Source organism: Oncorhynchus mykiss, chromosome 6, assembly GCF_013265735.2.
Source record: "Oncorhynchus mykiss isolate Arlee chromosome 6, USDA_OmykA_1.1, whole genome shotgun sequence".
NCBI lineage: Eukaryota > Metazoa > Chordata > Actinopteri > Salmoniformes > Salmonidae > Oncorhynchus > Oncorhynchus mykiss.
Genome location: NC_048570.1, coordinates 9,462,273 through 9,481,967, shown reverse-complemented (window position 1 = coordinate 9,481,967; position 19,695 = coordinate 9,462,273). Strand labels below are relative to the sequence as shown.

At 44.9% G+C, this 19,695-nt stretch overlaps 2 protein-coding genes across 9 annotated transcripts in view; both read right to left on the bottom strand.

Moving 5' to 3' along the window:
- Positions 1-3,861, bottom strand: part of bmpr1ba (bone morphogenetic protein receptor, type IBa) — a 156,975-nt gene extending 153,114 nt beyond the window's left edge. For all 4 annotated transcript variants that reach the window (XM_036979376.1, XM_036979379.1, XM_036979377.1 and 1 more), the window contains exon 1: positions 3,577-3,861. The gene's annotated coding sequence lies outside the window, so the exon portion shown is untranslated. The remainder of the gene's footprint in view (positions 1-3,576) is intronic.
- A 236-nt stretch (positions 3,862-4,097) lies between these two features.
- pdlim5a (PDZ and LIM domain 5a) overlaps positions 4,098-19,695 on the bottom strand; it is a 126,725-nt gene continuing 111,127 nt past the window's right edge. For all 5 annotated transcript variants that reach the window (XM_036979372.1, XM_036979370.1, XM_036979374.1 and 2 more), the window contains 5 exons: positions 13,264-13,468; positions 11,103-11,283; positions 9,789-9,909; positions 7,430-7,545; positions 4,098-6,921 (listed from right to left, as the gene is read on the bottom strand). In XM_036979372.1, coding sequence (XP_036835267.1) covers positions 6,829-6,921; positions 7,430-7,545; positions 9,789-9,909; positions 11,103-11,283; positions 13,264-13,468 — 716 coding nt within the window. In that variant the 3' untranslated portion in view covers positions 4,098-6,828. The remainder of the gene's footprint in view (positions 6,922-7,429; positions 7,546-9,788; positions 9,910-11,102; positions 11,284-13,263; positions 13,469-19,695) is intronic.

Here is a 19,695-nt window from a genome sequence, read left to right as displayed (position 1 = left end):
TTAATGCTATATTTTTACTATATTCTGGGACCGTTTTAAAAAATGGTGTGACTTAAGCAATGTTCTAAGAATGTAGGAAAGGGGGATACCTAGTCAGAATGATTTCAACTGAGATGTGTCTTCCACATTTAACCCAACCCCTCTGAATCAGAGAGGTGCGGGGGGGCTGCCTTAGTCGGGTAGGGTTATTTTTTATATCAGTTCTTGGCAATATTTTAGGAATGTTCTAAAAAATATATATAATTATATAAACAAGCTGTTAATTCCGTTCTCAGAACATGAAGAAAACTTTAGTAACTTTCAGATTACATTCTAAAAACATACTGTATATGTAACCGATGTGAAATGGCTAGCTAGTTAGCGGTGGTGCGCGCTAATAGCGTTTCGATCGGTGACGTCACTCGCTCTGAGACCTTGAAGTAGTGGTTCCCCTTGCCCTGCAAGGGCACCGGCTTTTGTGGAGCGATGGGTAACGATGCTTCGAGGGTGACTGTTGATGTGTGCAGAGGGTCCCTGGTTCGGGGCGAGGAGAGGGACTGAAGCTATACTGTTACATATTGTAATGAAACAGCAGGGAGCAGGTCTCGAACCCTCCACCTTCGAGCCTGAGGTCCGGTGCCCCATCGACTGTGCCGAAAAAGCATTTCCGTGCTAATAAACCCAAGGTCGTTACACTATAGACAGGTTGGCTGACAAAATCGCAAAGATTATGCGTGCGCATTGATGTGGCCTGAAGGCATGCGTTGTAATGCTTCTGAACGGTGTTAGTAACGTTCAGAAAACGCTCTAATAACGTTATTTAAAAACATATACTTGCCTTTCTCAGCGTAAAACAAAAATTTTGTTAAGTGTGTTCAGGTGTGTTAACCGTGCCCACTAATTGGCCACACCTGATCTTAATGAGTGCTTGTTTCCTTTGAAATGGGGTCTGTTAGACTAAAATGAACAGGCTTGTATGTGTTTTAAAAAACATTGCATACTAGCGCTAACCTGATGGCGCAGTGAACGAATTCCATGGATAGAGAAAATAATATCATAGGTTCATCTCTCACCGATGCCGTGTCACAATAGAAAATAAATGTGTTTGCATGATTAATGCCTAAACAAATCAATTTCCATGTGCCCTATCTGTGCTTTAAGTGCTTATCCAAAATAAGCTAGCAGTGTTATTTAAAAAAATAAATAATTAAACATTCACTGAATGTTTCAATAAGCTATTCAAAAACCTCCAAATAACTTTTACATTTTGTTATTAGGGCTCTATTCATTCCATATCGTGAAAATTCTGCATAATTTTAATTTAAAGGCAATGTTCCAGCTTTAACAGACTGCATTCGCGCTACATAATACGTCGGCTCAATCGTAAATTACCATTTAATTTCTATCACGGAACCTGTTACGCTTCAGCGCAACAGATTGAATAGAAAAAAAACCAACACTTTCAATAACTATAAAAATTCCACAAGATTTAGAGAATGTTCTCAGAGTGTTATTTCATTAACTTCCAATAACCGAATAATTTCCTCTCTCAGAGCGTTAATAAAACCTCCCAGAAAAACTTTCAAGGAACCAGAGTAAAACGTTCTCAGATCCTCCCTGCAACATAAAAATAAACATTCCCAGAACAGGCAAAATGTTCACTTCTGTTCTCAGAATGTTTGAAAAACGTAATGTTTTACTTGTCAAACACATATGTTCCAACAACTTCCAAGGAACCAAATGTGCTAGCTGAGATGTGCTGCAACCTGGTCTCAGATCATTTTGTATTATTCTGTATGTAAAGCCAACAACACAATTGAGTATACGTTACGTTTCTTACGGTATATATTCATTTCTGGATGTCCATCATCCATTCCTTCTGATATGCTACGAATTTGCAAAACGTTTGACATGTTGTGAATCTGCAAAATGTACAATATGTTACGAACTTGCACAACATATGATATGTTACGAAATCCAATTTGTTTGGCTAATGTTAGCTAGATGGCTAGGTGACTAGCGCTAATGTTAGCTAGATGGCTAGGTGACTAGCGCTAATGTTAGCTAGATGGCTAGGTGACTAACGCTAATGTTAGCTAGCTGGCTAACTTTGGCTAGGCTAGGGGTTAAGGTTAGGAGTTAGGTTAAAGGGTTAGGGTTCGCTAAAAGGTTATGGTTGCTACATGCTCGTGTTATACACCCAACCAACCACCCTCTTTTTGTTAGCCTTAAAGGACAATTTCACCCAAAAACGATTAGTCCGTTGTTGATATAGTCCAAAAATGTTTTGCATGTCAGCTATCAAGTTTAAGATGTGTATCTTTTAAAATACAGAAAAATCGCCTGTATAATGCCTTTTGCATCATATGTTGAAAACATTGTTTCTGACAAGCAAAACATTTGGGGACTTTATCAACAATGGATTAATGAAACAACTACAAAAATATAGCTTTTGTTTGGAATTTTCCTTTAATTAAGGATCCAACCCTTTTTTCCCAATTTGCTCCTAAAATGACATACCCAAATCTAACTGCCTGTAGCTCAGGCCCTGAAGCAGGGATATGCATATTCTTGGTACCATTTGAAAGGAAACACTATGAGGTTTGTGTAAATGTGAAAGGAATGTAGGAGAATATAACACAATAGATCAGGTACAGGATAATACAAAGGAGGAAAAAAACAGTTATTTTGTATTTTTTGTACCAACATCTTTGAAATGCAAGATAAAGGCCATAATGTATTATTCCTGCCTAGGTGCAATTTAAATTTTGTCCGCTAGATGGCAGTAGTGCATGTGTACCATTTTAGACTGATTTGTATTTCTGTTCAAAATGTTGTATCAAGACTGCCCAAATGTGCCTAATTTGTTTATTAATAACGTTATGTTCAAAACTGCACTCTCCTCAAACAATAGCATGGTATTATTTCACTGTAATAGCTACTGTAAATTGGACAGTGCAGTTTGATTAACAATAATGTAAGCTTTCTGCCAATATCAGATATATCTATGTCCTGGGAAATGTTGTTGTTACTTACAACCTCATCCTAATCGCATTAGCCTACGTTAGCGCAACAGTCCCATGGACAGGACACCGATCCCAAAGTTATTAAGTGTATAATCTTCTGTAACCATACAAATTGCAACATGCCATACTAATTTTACGTTCACAATGTTAAGTTTAGTCTATGAGACCAGGCTGTGTGAAAAGCAACATGCCATACTAATTTGATAACCCGGATTTACGTTCACAATATTACGTTTAGTCTATGAGACCAGGCTGTGTGAAAAGCCTCATTTTAGTTGCATTATATATAGAGCTCTGGAGATGTCATTGTAAGCTACTGGATATCTGAAACGCCATCAAAAAGTGTTATAGCAACAAAGTGTCTCAAACTGGGAGGGTAGGCTACATTTCTTGATTGTGTAAAATGCCAACGACTCAACTCCCGTGACTAAATAAACATGTTTTGATGTTCTACCTGTGATTATCGCAGTACATTTCAGACTGATGAAGGCAGCAATTCGACTGTTCGAAATTGAAAAGCCTCCAGCTCACAAAGCAATTCAACTTTCTAGACCACATTTTTTGTTCTCACCTTACTCTCAGAATGATAGAACACTTTTGTAGTCAGCACCTCGGGAATCCACTACAGATGATACTCTTCTCAACACTAGAGGACCCGACCGTCCGTCTTTCCGTTCTGCAGTTGTCTCACGTTCGCATTTTTGAGTCAACAACCTCTCTACCTTGCCTCTCAAAAAAGCGTTACACTTCTTAAGAAATGCTCCGTTCCTTCGCTCCAACTACCGACGTCTTGAAGAATTGCAGTTAAGAAAACAGCTTTTAAAGAAAGCATGGTTAATGGTTCTCAAACCTCTACTCGGGGACCCCCAGACGTTTCACAATTTTGTTGTAGCTTTAACTAGCACACCTGATTCTCCTTGCTGATTGGTTGACAAGTTGAATGAGGAGTGGTAGCTCTGAAATAGATCAAATACATATGGAACGGCTGGGGGTCAACGCTACCTTGGCATTGAAGTAACCAATATCATCTATGTGTGCCAGTGGAACAGTCATGAAATGTGGATCTCAGATTGAAAAATACAAATGACTGAGTCAAATTTCAGGGGGGGGTTTATTTTTTTCATTTAGATTACATCATTATGCATTGAATTATGTGGTTCTCTTTATTCAGAAGACATACATACAACCCATTGAAGGCCATGGTGGTGATTACATGACTCTTGTTAAAACAATGAACAGGAAGATGATTCCACTACACTATGCTTTTAAAGATGCATTATGTCCTTTTTGGGGGGGCAACCCAACCAAATTCACAAAGACATGTGAGTTATAGATCTGTCATTCTCATTGAAAACAAGTCTAAGAAGCGTTGGATGTTTTCTATGTGCGCTATTTCTATGCTTACCATTCTTATGTTTTTTTTTTTTTTGCTTCTTTGACTTTCAGTTTTGTACACCAGCTTCAAACAGCAGAAAATACACTCTGTTTGGTGATAGAAAATATATTTCACAGCAGTTTAGATGGTACAATGACTCGCTACACTATGATACCTTGTTTTGTCACATAGGTGAACTATTATCATTTTTGCAACCAGGAATTGCATATTTAAAGGTGCGTATTGCACCTTTAAATATGCTTTTACAGGAATATTTTCACATCAATCTAATTAAAATATATGGTCTTAATTGATATGTTAAGATAACCAATAGGATTTGCAAAGACAGGACCAGTAATCCTCCTCATGTGATTTTCACAAAAAGGGTAACAACCTAATTAGAATGTTATTTACCTTATTTTTTAGTTACCTTAGTTCATTTTTTTAAATAATTTGATTGAGATAGACTAGTGAAGAACAGACAGGAAATGAAGTACGGATGGCGAGGCAGAAAGGCAGCGGCTTGGGTTTTAACACATGCCGACTCCGGTAGCCTACAGTAGGTTGTGTCTGCCAGTATCCACGACACAGGCCACTCGATGTGAACGTTAAACCCTGTGAGAACCAGTGTTAGAAGATGTGCGGTGCTAAGTCATTCATGTAACAGTGACGTATGCCATATGACAGGCCATACAGTTCAATCCAATGCTAATTGAGACCGCTGAGGTCAAAAGAGAAGGGGGTTGTTACACTCCATTACCAATGACAGGATTTCAGGATGTGAGAATTACAGTATGGACCAAGACCTATAGTCAACTATAACCTTTTGGACTGACATTTTAATAACAGCAAACTGTGAAATAGAAGATATATAATAAATCAAGAGCTAAATAAACTTTGTTTTTTTTAATCACCATAGAATGACTTGGTTTATGTGACTTGGTTTACTCCTTGTCCTCTGTACCGTTCATCCATATCAACAACAACAAGATTCAATTATTAATTATGTTGAGACGGAGTGATAGTGAAGTTAGATTAATACCAAGAGGCCACAGGAGGTTGGTGGCACTTTAATTGGATGAGGATGGGCTCGTGGTAATAGCTGGAGCGGAATAGGTGGAAAGGTAATAACAACATCAAACACGTGGTTTCCGTGGTTTCCATGTGTTTGATTCCATTCCATTCACTCCGTTCCAGACATTATTATGAGCCGTCCTCCCCCCCAGCAGCCTCCACTGCAAGAGACTTCAGGGAAAAACAGACTAAGATAAATGTCTTGATTTGTCCCCTCACTCTTCAGTTCTCTCTCATCCTCTCAGTGTAGCCATTTTCCGAGGGCAATGAAACAGCTAGCCTGTTTTTTTTTTGCTCTTGCCAATTATATTGTCAAGGGAGACATGACATGACAATGAGTTACAAGGAGTTGGCATGATAGCAGAAACAGACTGGAACTCAGGCTACAAACAGCCCTTCAAAAATATACTTCTTTTACAATCATTATTTCTCAAATCCCTTCATGTACAGTATGATGGGTAGCCTACAACAACAACAACTTGGCTTTTGGAAACGGTAATACAATAAGTTGAATGTAGATTCTATCACGTTGGTAGAAATGATATCAAACAGTCAAACCACCACATCTAAAAGCAGATGTTTTTTTGGGGGGGGAGGAAAATTCCATGTATTTATTTTTTCAACTGGGACCAATTCTAACAGTTGAATGCACCATGGGCATGAGCATGGTTTAGCTTTAACGATATCCCCTCTACCGCTTTTCAAAACTCTGTATTCTTTGAGATGTACATGTCAAATATACACATCGTTGATTCTGGCCGTTCAAAACAAAACAAACGTATCGTTTTAGTCTAGTCTCATTACGAGAGGCATCTTGCTCATTACAGCATACAGAAGAATGGTAGAATGGCACAATACTCCTATGAAGGGGGGGGGTGAGTATACATGGATAGATTTATAGACAATAGAAATAGGAATATAAGCACCCAACATATGATTATTATGACTACATATTCCCTATCATACTTGACACATAGCAGGAAACAACACCTCATCGCCAGAACTAAACACCTCAGTTAGATAAAGTCCAGAAGATCAGAGTGATCTCCATGGATACAACCATGCTCTGGTCAAGAGTAGTGCACTACCTAGGGAATAGGGTACCGTTTGGGATGTATCCATGGAGATCCCTCTGATCTTCTGGACTTTCCCTGACTGAGGTGTTTAGTTCTGGGGATAATCCAAATACCATCAACAGTCATAACATAAGTTCCCCGTCTAGCCAAGCCTGCTTCCTCCAGCTCTCCTCTCGCCATCTGCTCCTTCTTCCTCCAGCTCTCCTCTCGCCATCTGCTCCTTCTTCCTCCAGCTCTCCTCTCGCCATCTGCTCCTTCTTCCTCCAGCTCTCCTCTCGTCATCTGCTCCTGTCCTTGCTCAGATTTTCACCACACTATGTGCATGTTTCCTGCACAGAGGCTTGTCCATTTTGGAGAAGAAGGCTTGACCTTCCAGAGTGGTGCAGCAGATCTGGAACACAGACATAGACACAGATACAGATACAGACACAGATACACGTGCATATAATTAAGCAATAAGGCCAGAGGGGGTGTGGTATATGGCCAATATACCACGGCTAAGGGCCGTTCTTATGCACAACACAATGCGGAGTTACTGGATTCAGCTCTTAGCCGTGGTATATTGGCCATATACCACAAACTCCCGAGGAGCCTTATTGCTATTATAAACGGGTTACCAACGTAATTAGAGCAGTACAAATAAATGTTTTGTCATACCTGTGGTATACGGTCTGATATACCACGGCTGCCAGCCAATCAGCATTCAGGGCTCGAACCACCCAGTTTGAAAATACATATAATAACTATATGCCATTTAGCAGGCACTTTTTATCCAAAGCGATTTACAGTAGTGCATGCATACATTTTCGTATGGGTGGCCCCACTGAGAATCAAACTCACACCATGCTCGACCAACTGAGCCACACAGCAACACACATACACTGCAAGGTCTAACGTACCACACACACAAAACAGGTGTCATGCCAGGTGAAGCCCAAAGCCTCCAAGAACTTGTCCCCTGCCTCTATGGGGAACTCGCAACCATGGCAACCGGTACCAAAAAGGGAGTAATAGTCTGAAAGAAAGAGAAGAGTTAAGAATTAAACTCAGACTACTCCTGAACTCTAGACTACTCCTGAACTCTAGACTACTCCTGAACTCTAGACTACTCCTGAACTCTAGACTACTCCTGAACTCTAGACTACTCCTGAAATCTAGACTACTTCTGAACTCTAGACTACTCCTGAACTCTAGACTACTCCTGAACTCTAGACTACTCCTGAACTCTAGACTACTCCTGAACTCTAGACTACTCCTGAACTCTAGACTACTCCTGAATTCTAGACTACTCCTGAACTCTAGACTACTCCTGAACTCTAGACTACTCCTGAACTCTAGACCACTCCTGAACTCTAGACTACTCCTGAACTCTAGACTACTCCTGAATTCTAGACTACTCCTGAACTCTAGACTACTCCTGAACTCAGACTACTCCTGAACTCTAGACTACTCCTGAACTCTAGACTACTCCTGAATTCTAGACTACTCCTGAATTCTAGACTACTCCTGAACTCTAGACTACTCCTGAACTCAGACTACCCCTGAACTCTAGAATACTCCTGAACTCAGACTACTCCTGAACTCTAGACTACTCCTGAACTCTAGACTACTCCTGAACTCTAGACTACTCCTGAATTCTAGACTACTCCTGAACTCTAGACTACTCATGAACTCTAGACTACTCCTGAACTCAGACTACTCCTGAATTCTAGACTACTCCTGAACTCTAGACTACTCCTGAATTCTAGACTACTCCTCAATTCTAGACTACTCCTGAACTCTAGACTACTCCTGAACTCAGACTACTCATGAACTCTAGACTACTCCTGAACTCTAGACTACTCCTGAATTCTAGACTACTCCTCAATTCTAGACTACTCCTGAACTCTAGACTACTCCTGAACTCAGACTACTACTGAACTCAGACTACCCCTGAATTCTAGACTACTCATGAACTCTAGGCTACTCCTAAACTCTAGGCTACTCCTAAACTCAGACTACTACTGAACTCAGACTACTCCTGAACTCAGACTACTCCTGAACTCAGACTACTACTGAACTCAGACTACTACTGAACTCAGACTACTACTGAACAGACTACTCCTGAACTCTAGACTACTCCTGAACTCTAGACTACTCCTGAACTCTAGACTACTCCTGAACTCTAGACTACTCCTGAATTCTAGACTACTCCTGAATTCTAGAGTACTCCTGAACTCTAGACTACTCCTGAACTCAGACTACTCCTGAACTCTAGACTACTCCTGAACTCTAGACTACTCCTGAATTCTAGACTACTCCTCAATTCTAGACTACTCCTGAACTCTAGACTACTCCTGAACTCAGACTACTACTGAACTCAGACTACCCCTGAATTCTAGACTACTCATGAACTCTAGGCTACTCCTAAACTCAGACTACTACTGAACTCAGACTACTCCTGAACTCAGACTACTCCTGAACTCAGACTACTACTGAACTCAGACTACTACTGAACTCAGACTACTACTGAACTCAAGACTACTCCTGAACTCAGACTACTACTGAACTCAGACTACTACTGAACTCAGACTACTCCTGAACTCAGACTACTACTGAACTCAGACTACTACTGAACTCAGACTACTACTGAACTCAGACTACTCCTGAACTCAGACTACTACTGAACTCAGACTACCCCTGAATTCTAGACTACTCCTGAACTCAGACTACTACTGAACTCTAGACCACACCTGAACTCTAGACCACCCCTGAACTCTAGAGTTCAGTAGTAGTCTTGACTACTCCTGAACTCAGACTACTACTGAACTCTAGACCACTCCTGCACTCTAGACCACCCCTGAACTCTAGACTACTCCTGAACTCAGACTTCTACTGAACTCAGACTACCCCTGAACTCAAGACTACTACTGAACTCTAGACTACTCCTGAACTCAGACTACTACTGAACTCTAGACCACACCTGAACTCTAGACCACCCCTGAACTCTAGACTACTACTAAACTCAGACTACTACTAAACTCTAGACTACTACTGAACACTAGACTACTACTGAACACTAGATTACTACTGAACTCTAGACCACTCCTGCACTCTAGACTACTTGTAAAACTGAACAATCAGTCAGCCTGTGTGCGTCCCAATAATATTTCCTTATTCCTGAAGAGTACACTTGTTCACTACTTCACACACACCTTGAACACGGAAGGGAAGTGGGAGGAAGGACAGATAATTGAGACACAGTCTATGTGTGTTCACCTCTTTCACAGTAGGGCTCTCCATCCTCCAGGTGAAAGGTGTTGTTCCTAATGGGCTGCTGGCACGATGCACACAGGAAACAATGGATGTGCCAGGTCTGTTTCAGGGCATTGATCACTTCCTGCAAGGAAACCACAGACAATTACTAATCCAGTAAGTCCAGCTCATCATTACAGAGCCTTGTCAGTGACAAAGCTGCATGCGTGTGTGTGAATATTCAACCATCTACCCTCCCGTCTAATTGACCTTTCCCTATCCAGCACTTCTACTGATCTATAGGAAGGCCAGGCTGCCAGGTACTTATGGCCAGGCTACCGGGTGCTAATTGCCAGGCTGCCAGGTGCTAATTGCAAGGCTTCTGGGAGCTAATTGTCTAACTGCCGGGTGCTAATTGCCAGGCTGCCTGGTGCTGATAGCCAGGCTGCCAGGTGGTGATGTCTAACTGCCGGGTGCTAATTGCCAGGCTGCCTGGTGCTGATGGCCAGGCCGCCGGGTGCTGATGGCCAGGCTGCCTGGTGCTGATAGCCAGGCTGCCGGGTGGTGATGGCCAGGCTGCCAGGTGGTGATGGCCAGGCTGCCTGGTGCTGATAGCCAGGCTGCCAGGTGGTGATGGCCAGGCTGCCGGGTGCTGATGGCCAGGCTGCCAGGTGCTGATGACCAGGCCACCGGGTGCTAAATGCCAGGCCGCTGGGTGCTAAATGCCAGGCCGCCGGGTGCTAAATGCCAGGCCGCCAGGTGCTAAATGCCAGGCCGCCGGGTGCTAATTTTTACACATCTGATCGTAGAGCTTTTCTCCAGTTCTCCTTTCTTCTCTGCAGCGCATGACAGAGCTTAACACACACACTGATTTCCCACCATTCAGCTGTGAGAACTGGGGAGGTCATAGGGGGATAGACTAATGCTGGAATGAAGGAGGGAGAGGAATACGGAGGGATTAAGAATGAGAGAGTGAGAAAATGGGTTAAAGACAGAGGTAAGCTGGTTAGAAAGGGTGAGAAATAAAAAAAGAGTATGAAGAAATAAAGGGTTGAAAGAGGGTGAACGTGTGACAGGGGAAAAGGAGGCCTCTTAGTGCCCAGTCGTGAATTGTCACTCCCATGTTTCCTCAAAGCCGCTCTGTCCTTTTCACGTCAGCATTTCAATCCAGTCAAAACAGAGGGTCACAGAATGATTGACAGCCCTTGATAAAGAACCTGAGTTTTTCCTGGTCAGGTGACGCGGTCAGGAAAGACTGTGACGCTAACCAAAGCTGGTTAGCGGTAGAAAACCCTGAGTAGATCTAGCTTGCTTCGTAGGATACCCCTCAGGACTTACCCCCAGGATCTTCATCTGACAGCGGCTACAGGAAGGTGCGAAGAAGTCCTCGTAGCAGTGTTCACAGTAGACCGAGCCTTGCTCCTCCACGAAGCCAATGTCTGCCAGGGAGGTCCGGCAGTGGGCGCAGTTAAACTCCTCGGGGTGCCAGGACTTTCCCATGGCCACCAGGAATGGGCCTCTGGAGGAAGAAAACGGGTTTCATTCAGTTTAAAGGAGCATGATTGTATACCTCATAGGCATTATATTCAGCATCATACCAGTGTCTACATACTGTATGTGAAAGCCGAAAGGTTCGTAGTTTTGGAGTAAAAACTATAAGAAGAAAAGGTCCTAAGCAAATTACTCCCCTTTAAGATTGATTAAGTTAAATTAAATACAAATTACTCCCCTTTAAGATGAATTAAGTTCAATTAAATACAAATTACTCCCCTTTAAGATTGATTAAGTTAAATTAAATACAAATTACTCCCCTTTAAGATTGATTAAGTTAAATTAAATACAAATTACTCCCCTTTAAGATTGATTAAGTTAAATTAAATACAAATTACTCCCCTTTAAGATTAACTAAGTTCAACTAAATACAATGAAACTTTCACATTAGCATCTGAAGCAGCATTTTCTATCATACTCCCAGTTTAACTCTAACCCTTATTTTCCTTAACCATCACTGTTTGGACAGCAGTACATTTAGCCATAACCATCACTGTTTGGACAGCAGTACATTTAGCCACTGTAATGTCAACAAAGCCTATTCGTCTGCAAATAGGATGATTAGCTTATATGGGAAAACAACTGGGGGATATTTAATGCACACAATGGTCACTCTAAACTGTGTCGTAACCGACACTCTTTAGGCAGGAGCGGGATCTGCTACCCTATCCTCGGGGCGCAATGTAAGCCAACACCAGAGGAGATAGTCTTAGCTACCGGCCAATAACAGGCTGCTGAGAGCCATGAACTGTAATTAAGATGAGGAGAGAACCACTGTCTGAATCCCAAATGGCACCCTATTCCCTGTGTAGTGCACTACTTTTGACCAGAGCCCTATGGTTTTTCCCTATGGGTCGTGGTCAAAAGTAGTGCACTACATAGGGAAAACAGTGCCATTTGGGACGCAGGCAGTGTGTTCTCCTCCTCCGCCACGGACTCTCATGTTCTATTCAACAGTCCTAACTCTGGGCAAATTAAAGAATGAACAAGATACCATCACTGGAGGGAGGGAGGGAGGGAGGGAGGGAGGGAGGGAGGGAGGAGGGAGGGAGGGAGGGAGGGAAGGAAGGAAGGAAGGAAGGAGGGAGGGAGGGAGGGAGGGAGGGAGGGAGGGAGGGAGGGAGGGAGGGAGGGAGGGAGGGAAAGGGATGGAGGAGGAGATCGAAAGAGAGAGAGAGTGGGCGTGGGAGAGAGAAATGGAGAGAGAGAAAGAGAGAGAAAGACAGCGAGAGAGAGAGAGAGAGAGAACAGAGAAAGAAAAAGAGCGAGAAGGATAGCAAAAGGGAGAGAGAGAGAGAGAGAGAGGGAGCGAGAGAGAGGTGTGTGCTGTGTACTATTTTCATTCATATTTTGGATTTATATAAGTGATCATATTATGTTTAGTTGAATATTGTAATTCTATTGAAATGTCTTTCAAAAGGCATTTCCCTCAGGCTCCAACTCTGTCCTGTGCTGTATGGTCCCCAACAAACAAACTAGAGGTGGGATAACCTACAAATGATCAATACCGACCGAACCAATAATTTATCGAGGGCATTCTACTAAAAAAATTATAATTTGCATTTACTAGAAGAATGTTATGTTCGCAATGAAAGAAGTCTGCTAATAGGCTATTGCTAACAGAACAACTGATAGCCACAACATTAAAATAAGTAGTAATAGTTTTAAGATTAGTATAAATAAGTAACTGGTCAATTGTGATACAGACTTTTGTCCATATTCCCCATCTCTAACACTCTCTCTCTCGCTCTCTTTCTCTCTCTCTCTCACTTCTCTCTCTCTTTCTCTCTTTTCTCTCGCTCTCTTTCTCTCGCTCTCTTTCTCTCTCTCTTTCTCTCCATGTTTCTCTCTCCCCCCTCTCACTCTCTCTCGCTCTCTTTCTCTCTCTCTCGCTCTCTTTCTCTCCATGTTTCTCTCTCTCCCCCTCTCTCTCTCCTCTCTCTCTCACCTGATGTCCATGTTGCAGTGGCCACACATGGGTGTGCGTGTCCCTGCAGGAATGTGTTCGGCCATCTGCACCAGAGTGTCCTGGTCTTTGGGATGGGGCTGGGGGGCCGGCCTCTCTGGGACAGGGCCCTTAGGGAGAACATTGGTGGTGCCGTTCCCCCTCACCCCAAAACATGTCTGAAGGCCTGGTTTAGGGAAACCTGAACCTACAGAATGACAAGCGGGTGGTAAGTATACGCACTCATTCATTTCAACACAATCTACACAGAGTTCAGACACAGCTCAGATAGAGTTCAGACATGATGAATGATGAATCATGAACATAAACATGTTGGGAGACTTGGGGGAGGAAGTGTGTGAGTGTGTGGATGAGTATGCGCACACGCATGCATCCCTGCACTTCTAGGTCTTTGTGTTCCAGGTGTCTTTTTGTTTTGTGTTATTCTCTGAGTTGACCTCTGAGCTGACCTCTGTGACCAAGTGACCTGGTCTAGGCAGCTGGCCGGATCATGGAGGTAAACCAACAGCACCAGTGAGCAAAACACAGAATCAATTGTTTCAAGCAGCAAGACATTCCAACAGCTCGCTGGAACACCTGGCCTAACAAGCTCCCCTTTGATCCCACTTTGGGGCTCCAGAAATGGAACAGTGTTGCAAATGCAGCTGGGATCGGAGGTCGATCGAAAGCGGTCAGACCTTGCAGACATCGCAACAGGCAGACTAATCAGGGGTATTGAAATGAACGTCACAGCAGCAATCGATCAAAGTCACGGGCCATACGTGCAAGTCGGACAACAGTGACCTTCTTTGTCATGTCAAAACACATTAGTGAAAGAGAGAGCCTGTAAGTCAGTAGTTCTTCAGGACTAGACAACTCTAGTGGCGCCTGTAAGTCAGTAGTTCTTCAGGACTAGACAACTCTAGTGGCACAGTGCTTGCTGGATTACTGTGTGAACTAGGCCTTTATTGGCACAGGTCCGAAGCAGCATAGTGTTCATGTAAAACCGTGGGCTGGGGATAGACTGGGGCTGAGGCTAGAGTGGGGCTGAGGATAGACTGGGGCTGAGGATAGAGTTGGTCTGGGTCTGGGGATAGTGTTGGGCTGGGGCTGAGGATAGAGTTGGTCTGGGGCTGGGAATATAGTTGGGCTGGGGATAGAGTTGGTCTGGGTCTGGGGATAGAGTTGGGCTGGGACTGGGGATAGAGTTGGGCTGGGGACAGAGTTGGTCTGGGTCTGGGGATAGAGTTGGGCTGGGGCTGGGGATAGAGTTGGACTGGGGATAGAGTTGGTCTGGGTCTGGGGATAGAGTTGGGCTGAGGATAGAGTTGGGCTGGGGCTGGGGATAGAGTTGGACTGGGGCTGGGGATAGGGTTGGTCTGGGTCTGGGGATAGAGTTGGACTGGGGCTGGGGATAGAGTTGGGCTGGGGATAGAGTTGGGCTGGGGCTAGGGATAGAGTTGGGCTGGGGATAGAGTTGGTCTGGGGCTGGGACTGGGGATAGAGTTGGGCTGGGACTGGGGATAGAGTTGGTCTGGGGCTGGGGATAGAGTTGGTCTGGGGCTGGGGATAGAGTTGGGCTGGGGCTGGGGATAGAGTTGGGCTGGGGATAGAATTGGTCTGGGTCTGGGGCTGGGGATAGGGTTGGTCTGGGTCTGGGGATAGAGTTGGACTGGGGCTGGGGATAGAGTTAGGCTGGGGATAGGGTTGGTCTGGGTCTGGGGCTGGAGATAGATTTGGACTGGGGCTGGGGATAGAGTTGGGCTGGGGATAGAGTTGGGCTGGGGCTAGGGATAGAGTTGGGCTGGGGATAGAGTTGGTCTGGGGCTGGGACTGGGGATAGAGTTGGTCTGGGACTGGGGATAGAGTTGGACTGGGGCTGGGGATAGAGTTGGGCTGGGGCTGGGGCTAGAGTTGGGCTGGGGCTGAGGATAGGGTTGGACTGGGGCTAGGGATAGAGTTGGGCTGGGTCTGGGGCTGGGGATAGGGTTGGTCTGGGTCTGGGGATAGAGTTGGACTGGGGCTGGGGAAAGAGTTGGACTGGGGATAGGGTTAGTCTGGGTCTGGGGATGGGGATAGATTTGGACTGGGGCTGGGGATAGAGTTGGGCTGGGGATAGAGTTGGGCTGGGGCTAGGGATAGAGTTGGGCTGGGGATAGAGTTGGTCTGGGGCTGGGACTGGGGATAGAGTTGGTCTGGGGCTGGGACTAGAGTTGGGCTGGGGCTGGGGATATAGTTGGGCTGGGGGATAGAGTTGGGCTGGTGCTGGGGATAGAGTTGGGCTGGGGCTGGGGATAGAGTTGGGCCGGGGCTGGGGATAGAGTTGGGCCGGGGCTGGGGATAGAGTTGGGCTGGGGCTGGGGATAGAGTTGGGCTGGGGCTGGGGATAGAGTTGGTCTGGGGCTGGGGATAGAGTTGGTCTGGGTCTGGGGCTGGGGATAGAGTTGGACTGGGGCTTGGGATAGGGTTGGGTTGGGGCTGGGACTGGGGCTGGGGATAGAGTTGGACTGGGGATAGGGTTGGTCTGGGGATAGGGTTGGACTGGGGATAGAGTTGGTCTGGGGATAGAGTTGGGGTGGGGATAGGGTTGGACTGTGGATAGAGCTGGTCTGGGGATGGAGTTGGTCTGGGGATAGGGTTGGTCTGGGGCTGGGGATAGAGTTGGTCTGGGGCTGGGGATAGAGTTGGTCTGGGGCTGGGGATAGAGTTGGTCTGGGGCTGGGGATAGGGTTGGTCTGGGATAGAGTTGGTCTGGGGATAGGGTTCGTCTGGGGCTGGGGATAGAGTTGGTCTGGGGATAGAGTTGGTCTGGGGATAGGGTTGGACTGGGGATAGAGCTGGTCTGGGGATGGAGTTGGTCTGGGGATAGGGTTGGTCTGGGGCTGGGGATAGAGTTGGTCTGGGGCTGGGGATAGAGTTGGTCTGGGGCTGGGGATAGAGTTGGGCTGGGGCTGGGGATAGAGTTGGTCTGGGGATAGGGTTGGTCTGGGGATAGGGTTGGACTGGGGATAGAGTTGGTCTGGGGATAGAGTTGGTCTGGGGATAGAGTTGGTCTGAGGATAGGGTTGGTCTGGGGCTGGGGATATACTTGGTCTGGGGCTGGGGATAGAGTTGGTCTGGGGATAGGGTTGGTCTGGGGCTGGGGATAGAGTTGGTCTGGGGCTGGGGATAGAGTTGGTCTGGGGATAGGGTTAGTCTGGGGCTGGGGATAGACTTGGTCTGGGGCTGGGGATAGAGTTGGTCTGGGGATAGGGTTGGTCTGGGGCTGGGGATAGAGTTGGTCTGGGGCTGGGGATAGAGTTGGTCTGGGGCTGGGGATAGAGTTGGTCTGGTGCTCTAACCTTTATTCACAGCTCCCTCAGAAAATATATTTTTTTCTTAAAAAAAGTGGTGGAGGGTATACATCTTCAACGGAGGAGAAAAGGCAAAGCGGCCAGCAAGCCTGGCTTTAATGGGATTAATGGAAAAATATGTCACGCTTAGCCCATGGAAAATAACACTCTTTTCTCACTAACAGACCGCAACAGAATTCACTTCAGCCTCAGTAAATCACCATTACACACTATAAGATTTCAAACCAAACATTTCTGTAAAAGGATAAAACTATATGAGTCAATCAAAATATCTAACACACCAGATTTAATTCAATTTATGTCCTAATCATGAGTTTATTTTTAAACTATTTTCAGTGTAATGTGCATGCCAATAATTCCACTACGAGAGGAGCTTCATGCACCTTGTTCTGAAAACAAATATATACATTCGTACATACAGGCATCCACTGTTGGAAGTGGATGCTTTACTCTATGTATATTAAAGATACAAAAATATATATACAGCACCAGTCAAAAGATTGGACACACCTACTCATTCCAGGGTTTATATTTATTTGTTCTATTTTGTACAATGTAGAATAATAGTGAAGACATCAAAACTATGAAATAACACATATGGAATAATGTAGTAACCAAAAAAGTGTTTAAAAAATGTAAAATATATTTTAGATTTTAGATTCTTCAAAGTAGCCACCCTTTGCCTCGATGACGGCTTTGCGCATTCTTGGCATTCTCTCAACCAGCTTCACCTGGAATGCTTTTCCAAAAGTCTTGAAGGAGTTCCCACATATACTGAGCACTTGTTGGCTGCTTTTCCTTCACTCTGCGGTCCAACTCATCCCAAACCATCTCAATTGGGTTGAGGTCGGGTGATTGTGGAGGCCAGGTTATCTGATGCAGCACTCCATCACTCTCCTTCTTGGTCAAATATCCCTTACACAGCCTGGAGGTGTGTTGGGTCATTGTCCTGTTGAAAAACAAATGATAGTCCCACTAAGCGCAAACCAGATGGGATGGTATATCGCTGCAAAATTCTGTGTTAGCCATGCTGGTTAAGTGTGCCTTGAATTCTAAATAAATCACAGACAGTGTCACCACCAGTGTCTCCGTCTTCAACATGGCGCCGACAGAGATGGTCGTCTCGCTTCGCATTCTTAAGAAACTATGCAGTATTTTGTTTTTTTATGTATTATTTCTTACGCTGTTACCCCAGGAAATCTTAAGTCTTATTACATACAGCCGGGAGGAACTATTGGATATAAGAGCAACGTCAACTTACCAACATTATGACCAGGAATATGACTTTTCTGAAGCGGATCCTCTGTTTGGACCACCACCCAGGACAATGGATTGGATCCCAGTAGGCGAACCAAAACAACGGCGCTGCAGAAGGGGCAGACGGAAGGGTCTTCTGGTCAGGCCCCGTAGACGGGCACATCACTTACCACTCCCGAGTGTACTACTCGCCAATGTCCAGTCTCTTGACAACAAGGTAGACAAAATTCGAGCAAGGGTTGCCTTCCAGAGAGACATCAAAGATTGTAACATTCTCTGTTCCACGGAAACATGGCTCACTCTGGATACGTTATCAGAGTCGGTACAGCCACCCGGTTTCTTCACGCATCGCGCCGACAGAAACAAACATCTCTCTGGTAAGAAGAAGGGCGGGGGTGCATGCATTGTGATTAACGAGTCGTGGTGTGATCATAACAACATACAGGAACTCAAGTCCTTTTGTTCAACTGACCTAGAATTCCTTACAATCAAATGCCGACCGCATTACCTACCAAGGGACCGCTCTATATTCACAGCCGTGTATTTCCCCCCAAGCAGACACCTCGATGGCCCTGAAAAGACTTCATTGGACTCCATGAAAACTCAAAACCACATATCCTGAGGCTGCATTTATTGTAGCTGGGGCTTTTAACAAAGCTAATCTGAAAACAAGGCTCCCTAAATTTTATCAGCATATTGAATGCTCAACCCGGGCTGGCAGCATTCTGGATCATTGCTACTCTGCCATCCATGAAGCATACAAAGCCCTCGCTAACACTCCTTTCGGCAAATCTGACCACGACTCCATTTTGTTGCTCCGAGCCTATAGACAGAAACTAAAACTAACTAAAACAGGAAATGCCCGTGCTCAGGTCTGTTCAACACTGGTCCGACCAATCTGATTCCACACTTCAAGATTGCTTCGATCACGTGAACTGGGATATGTTCAAGATAGCCTCAGACAACAACATTGATGTATACACTGATTCGGTGAGTAAGTTTATTAGCAAGTGCATCAGTGATGTTGTACCCACAGTGACTGTTAAAACCTTCCCCAACGAGAAACTGTGGATTGATGGCAGCATTCGTGCAAAACTGAAAGCGCGAACCACTGCTTTTAATCATGACAAGGCGACTGGAAACATGACCGAATACAAACTGTGTAGCTATTCCCTCTGCAAGGCAATCAAACAAGCTAAGCGTCAGTATAGAGACAAAGTAGAGTCGCAATTCAACGGCTCAGACACGAGACGTATGTGGCAGGGTCTACAGTCAATCACGGATTACAAAAAGAAAACCAGCCCCGTCGTGGACACTGACGTCTTGCTCCCAGACAAACTAAACAACTTCTTTGCTCGCTTTGAGGACAATACAGTGCCACTGACACGGCCCGCTACCAAAACCTGCGGGTTCTCCTTCACCGCAGCCAACGTGGGTAAAACATTTAAACATGTTAACCCTCGCTAGCCTGCCGGCCCAGACGGCATCCCTAGCCTCGTCCTCAGAGCATGCGTAGACCAGCTGGCTGATGAGCTTACGGACATATTCAATCAATCCCTATCCCATTCTGCTGTTTCCACATGCTTCAAGAGGGCCAACATGGTTCCTGTTCCCAAGAAAGCTAAGGTAACTGAGCTAAATGACTATCACTCACTTCCGTCATCATGAAGTGCTTTGAGAGACTAGTCAAGGATCATATCACCTTCACCCTACCTGACACCCTAGACCCACTCCAATTTGCTTACCGCCCCAATAGGTCCACAGACACAATTGCAATCACACTGCACTCTGCCCTAACCCATCTGGACAAGAGGAATACCTATGT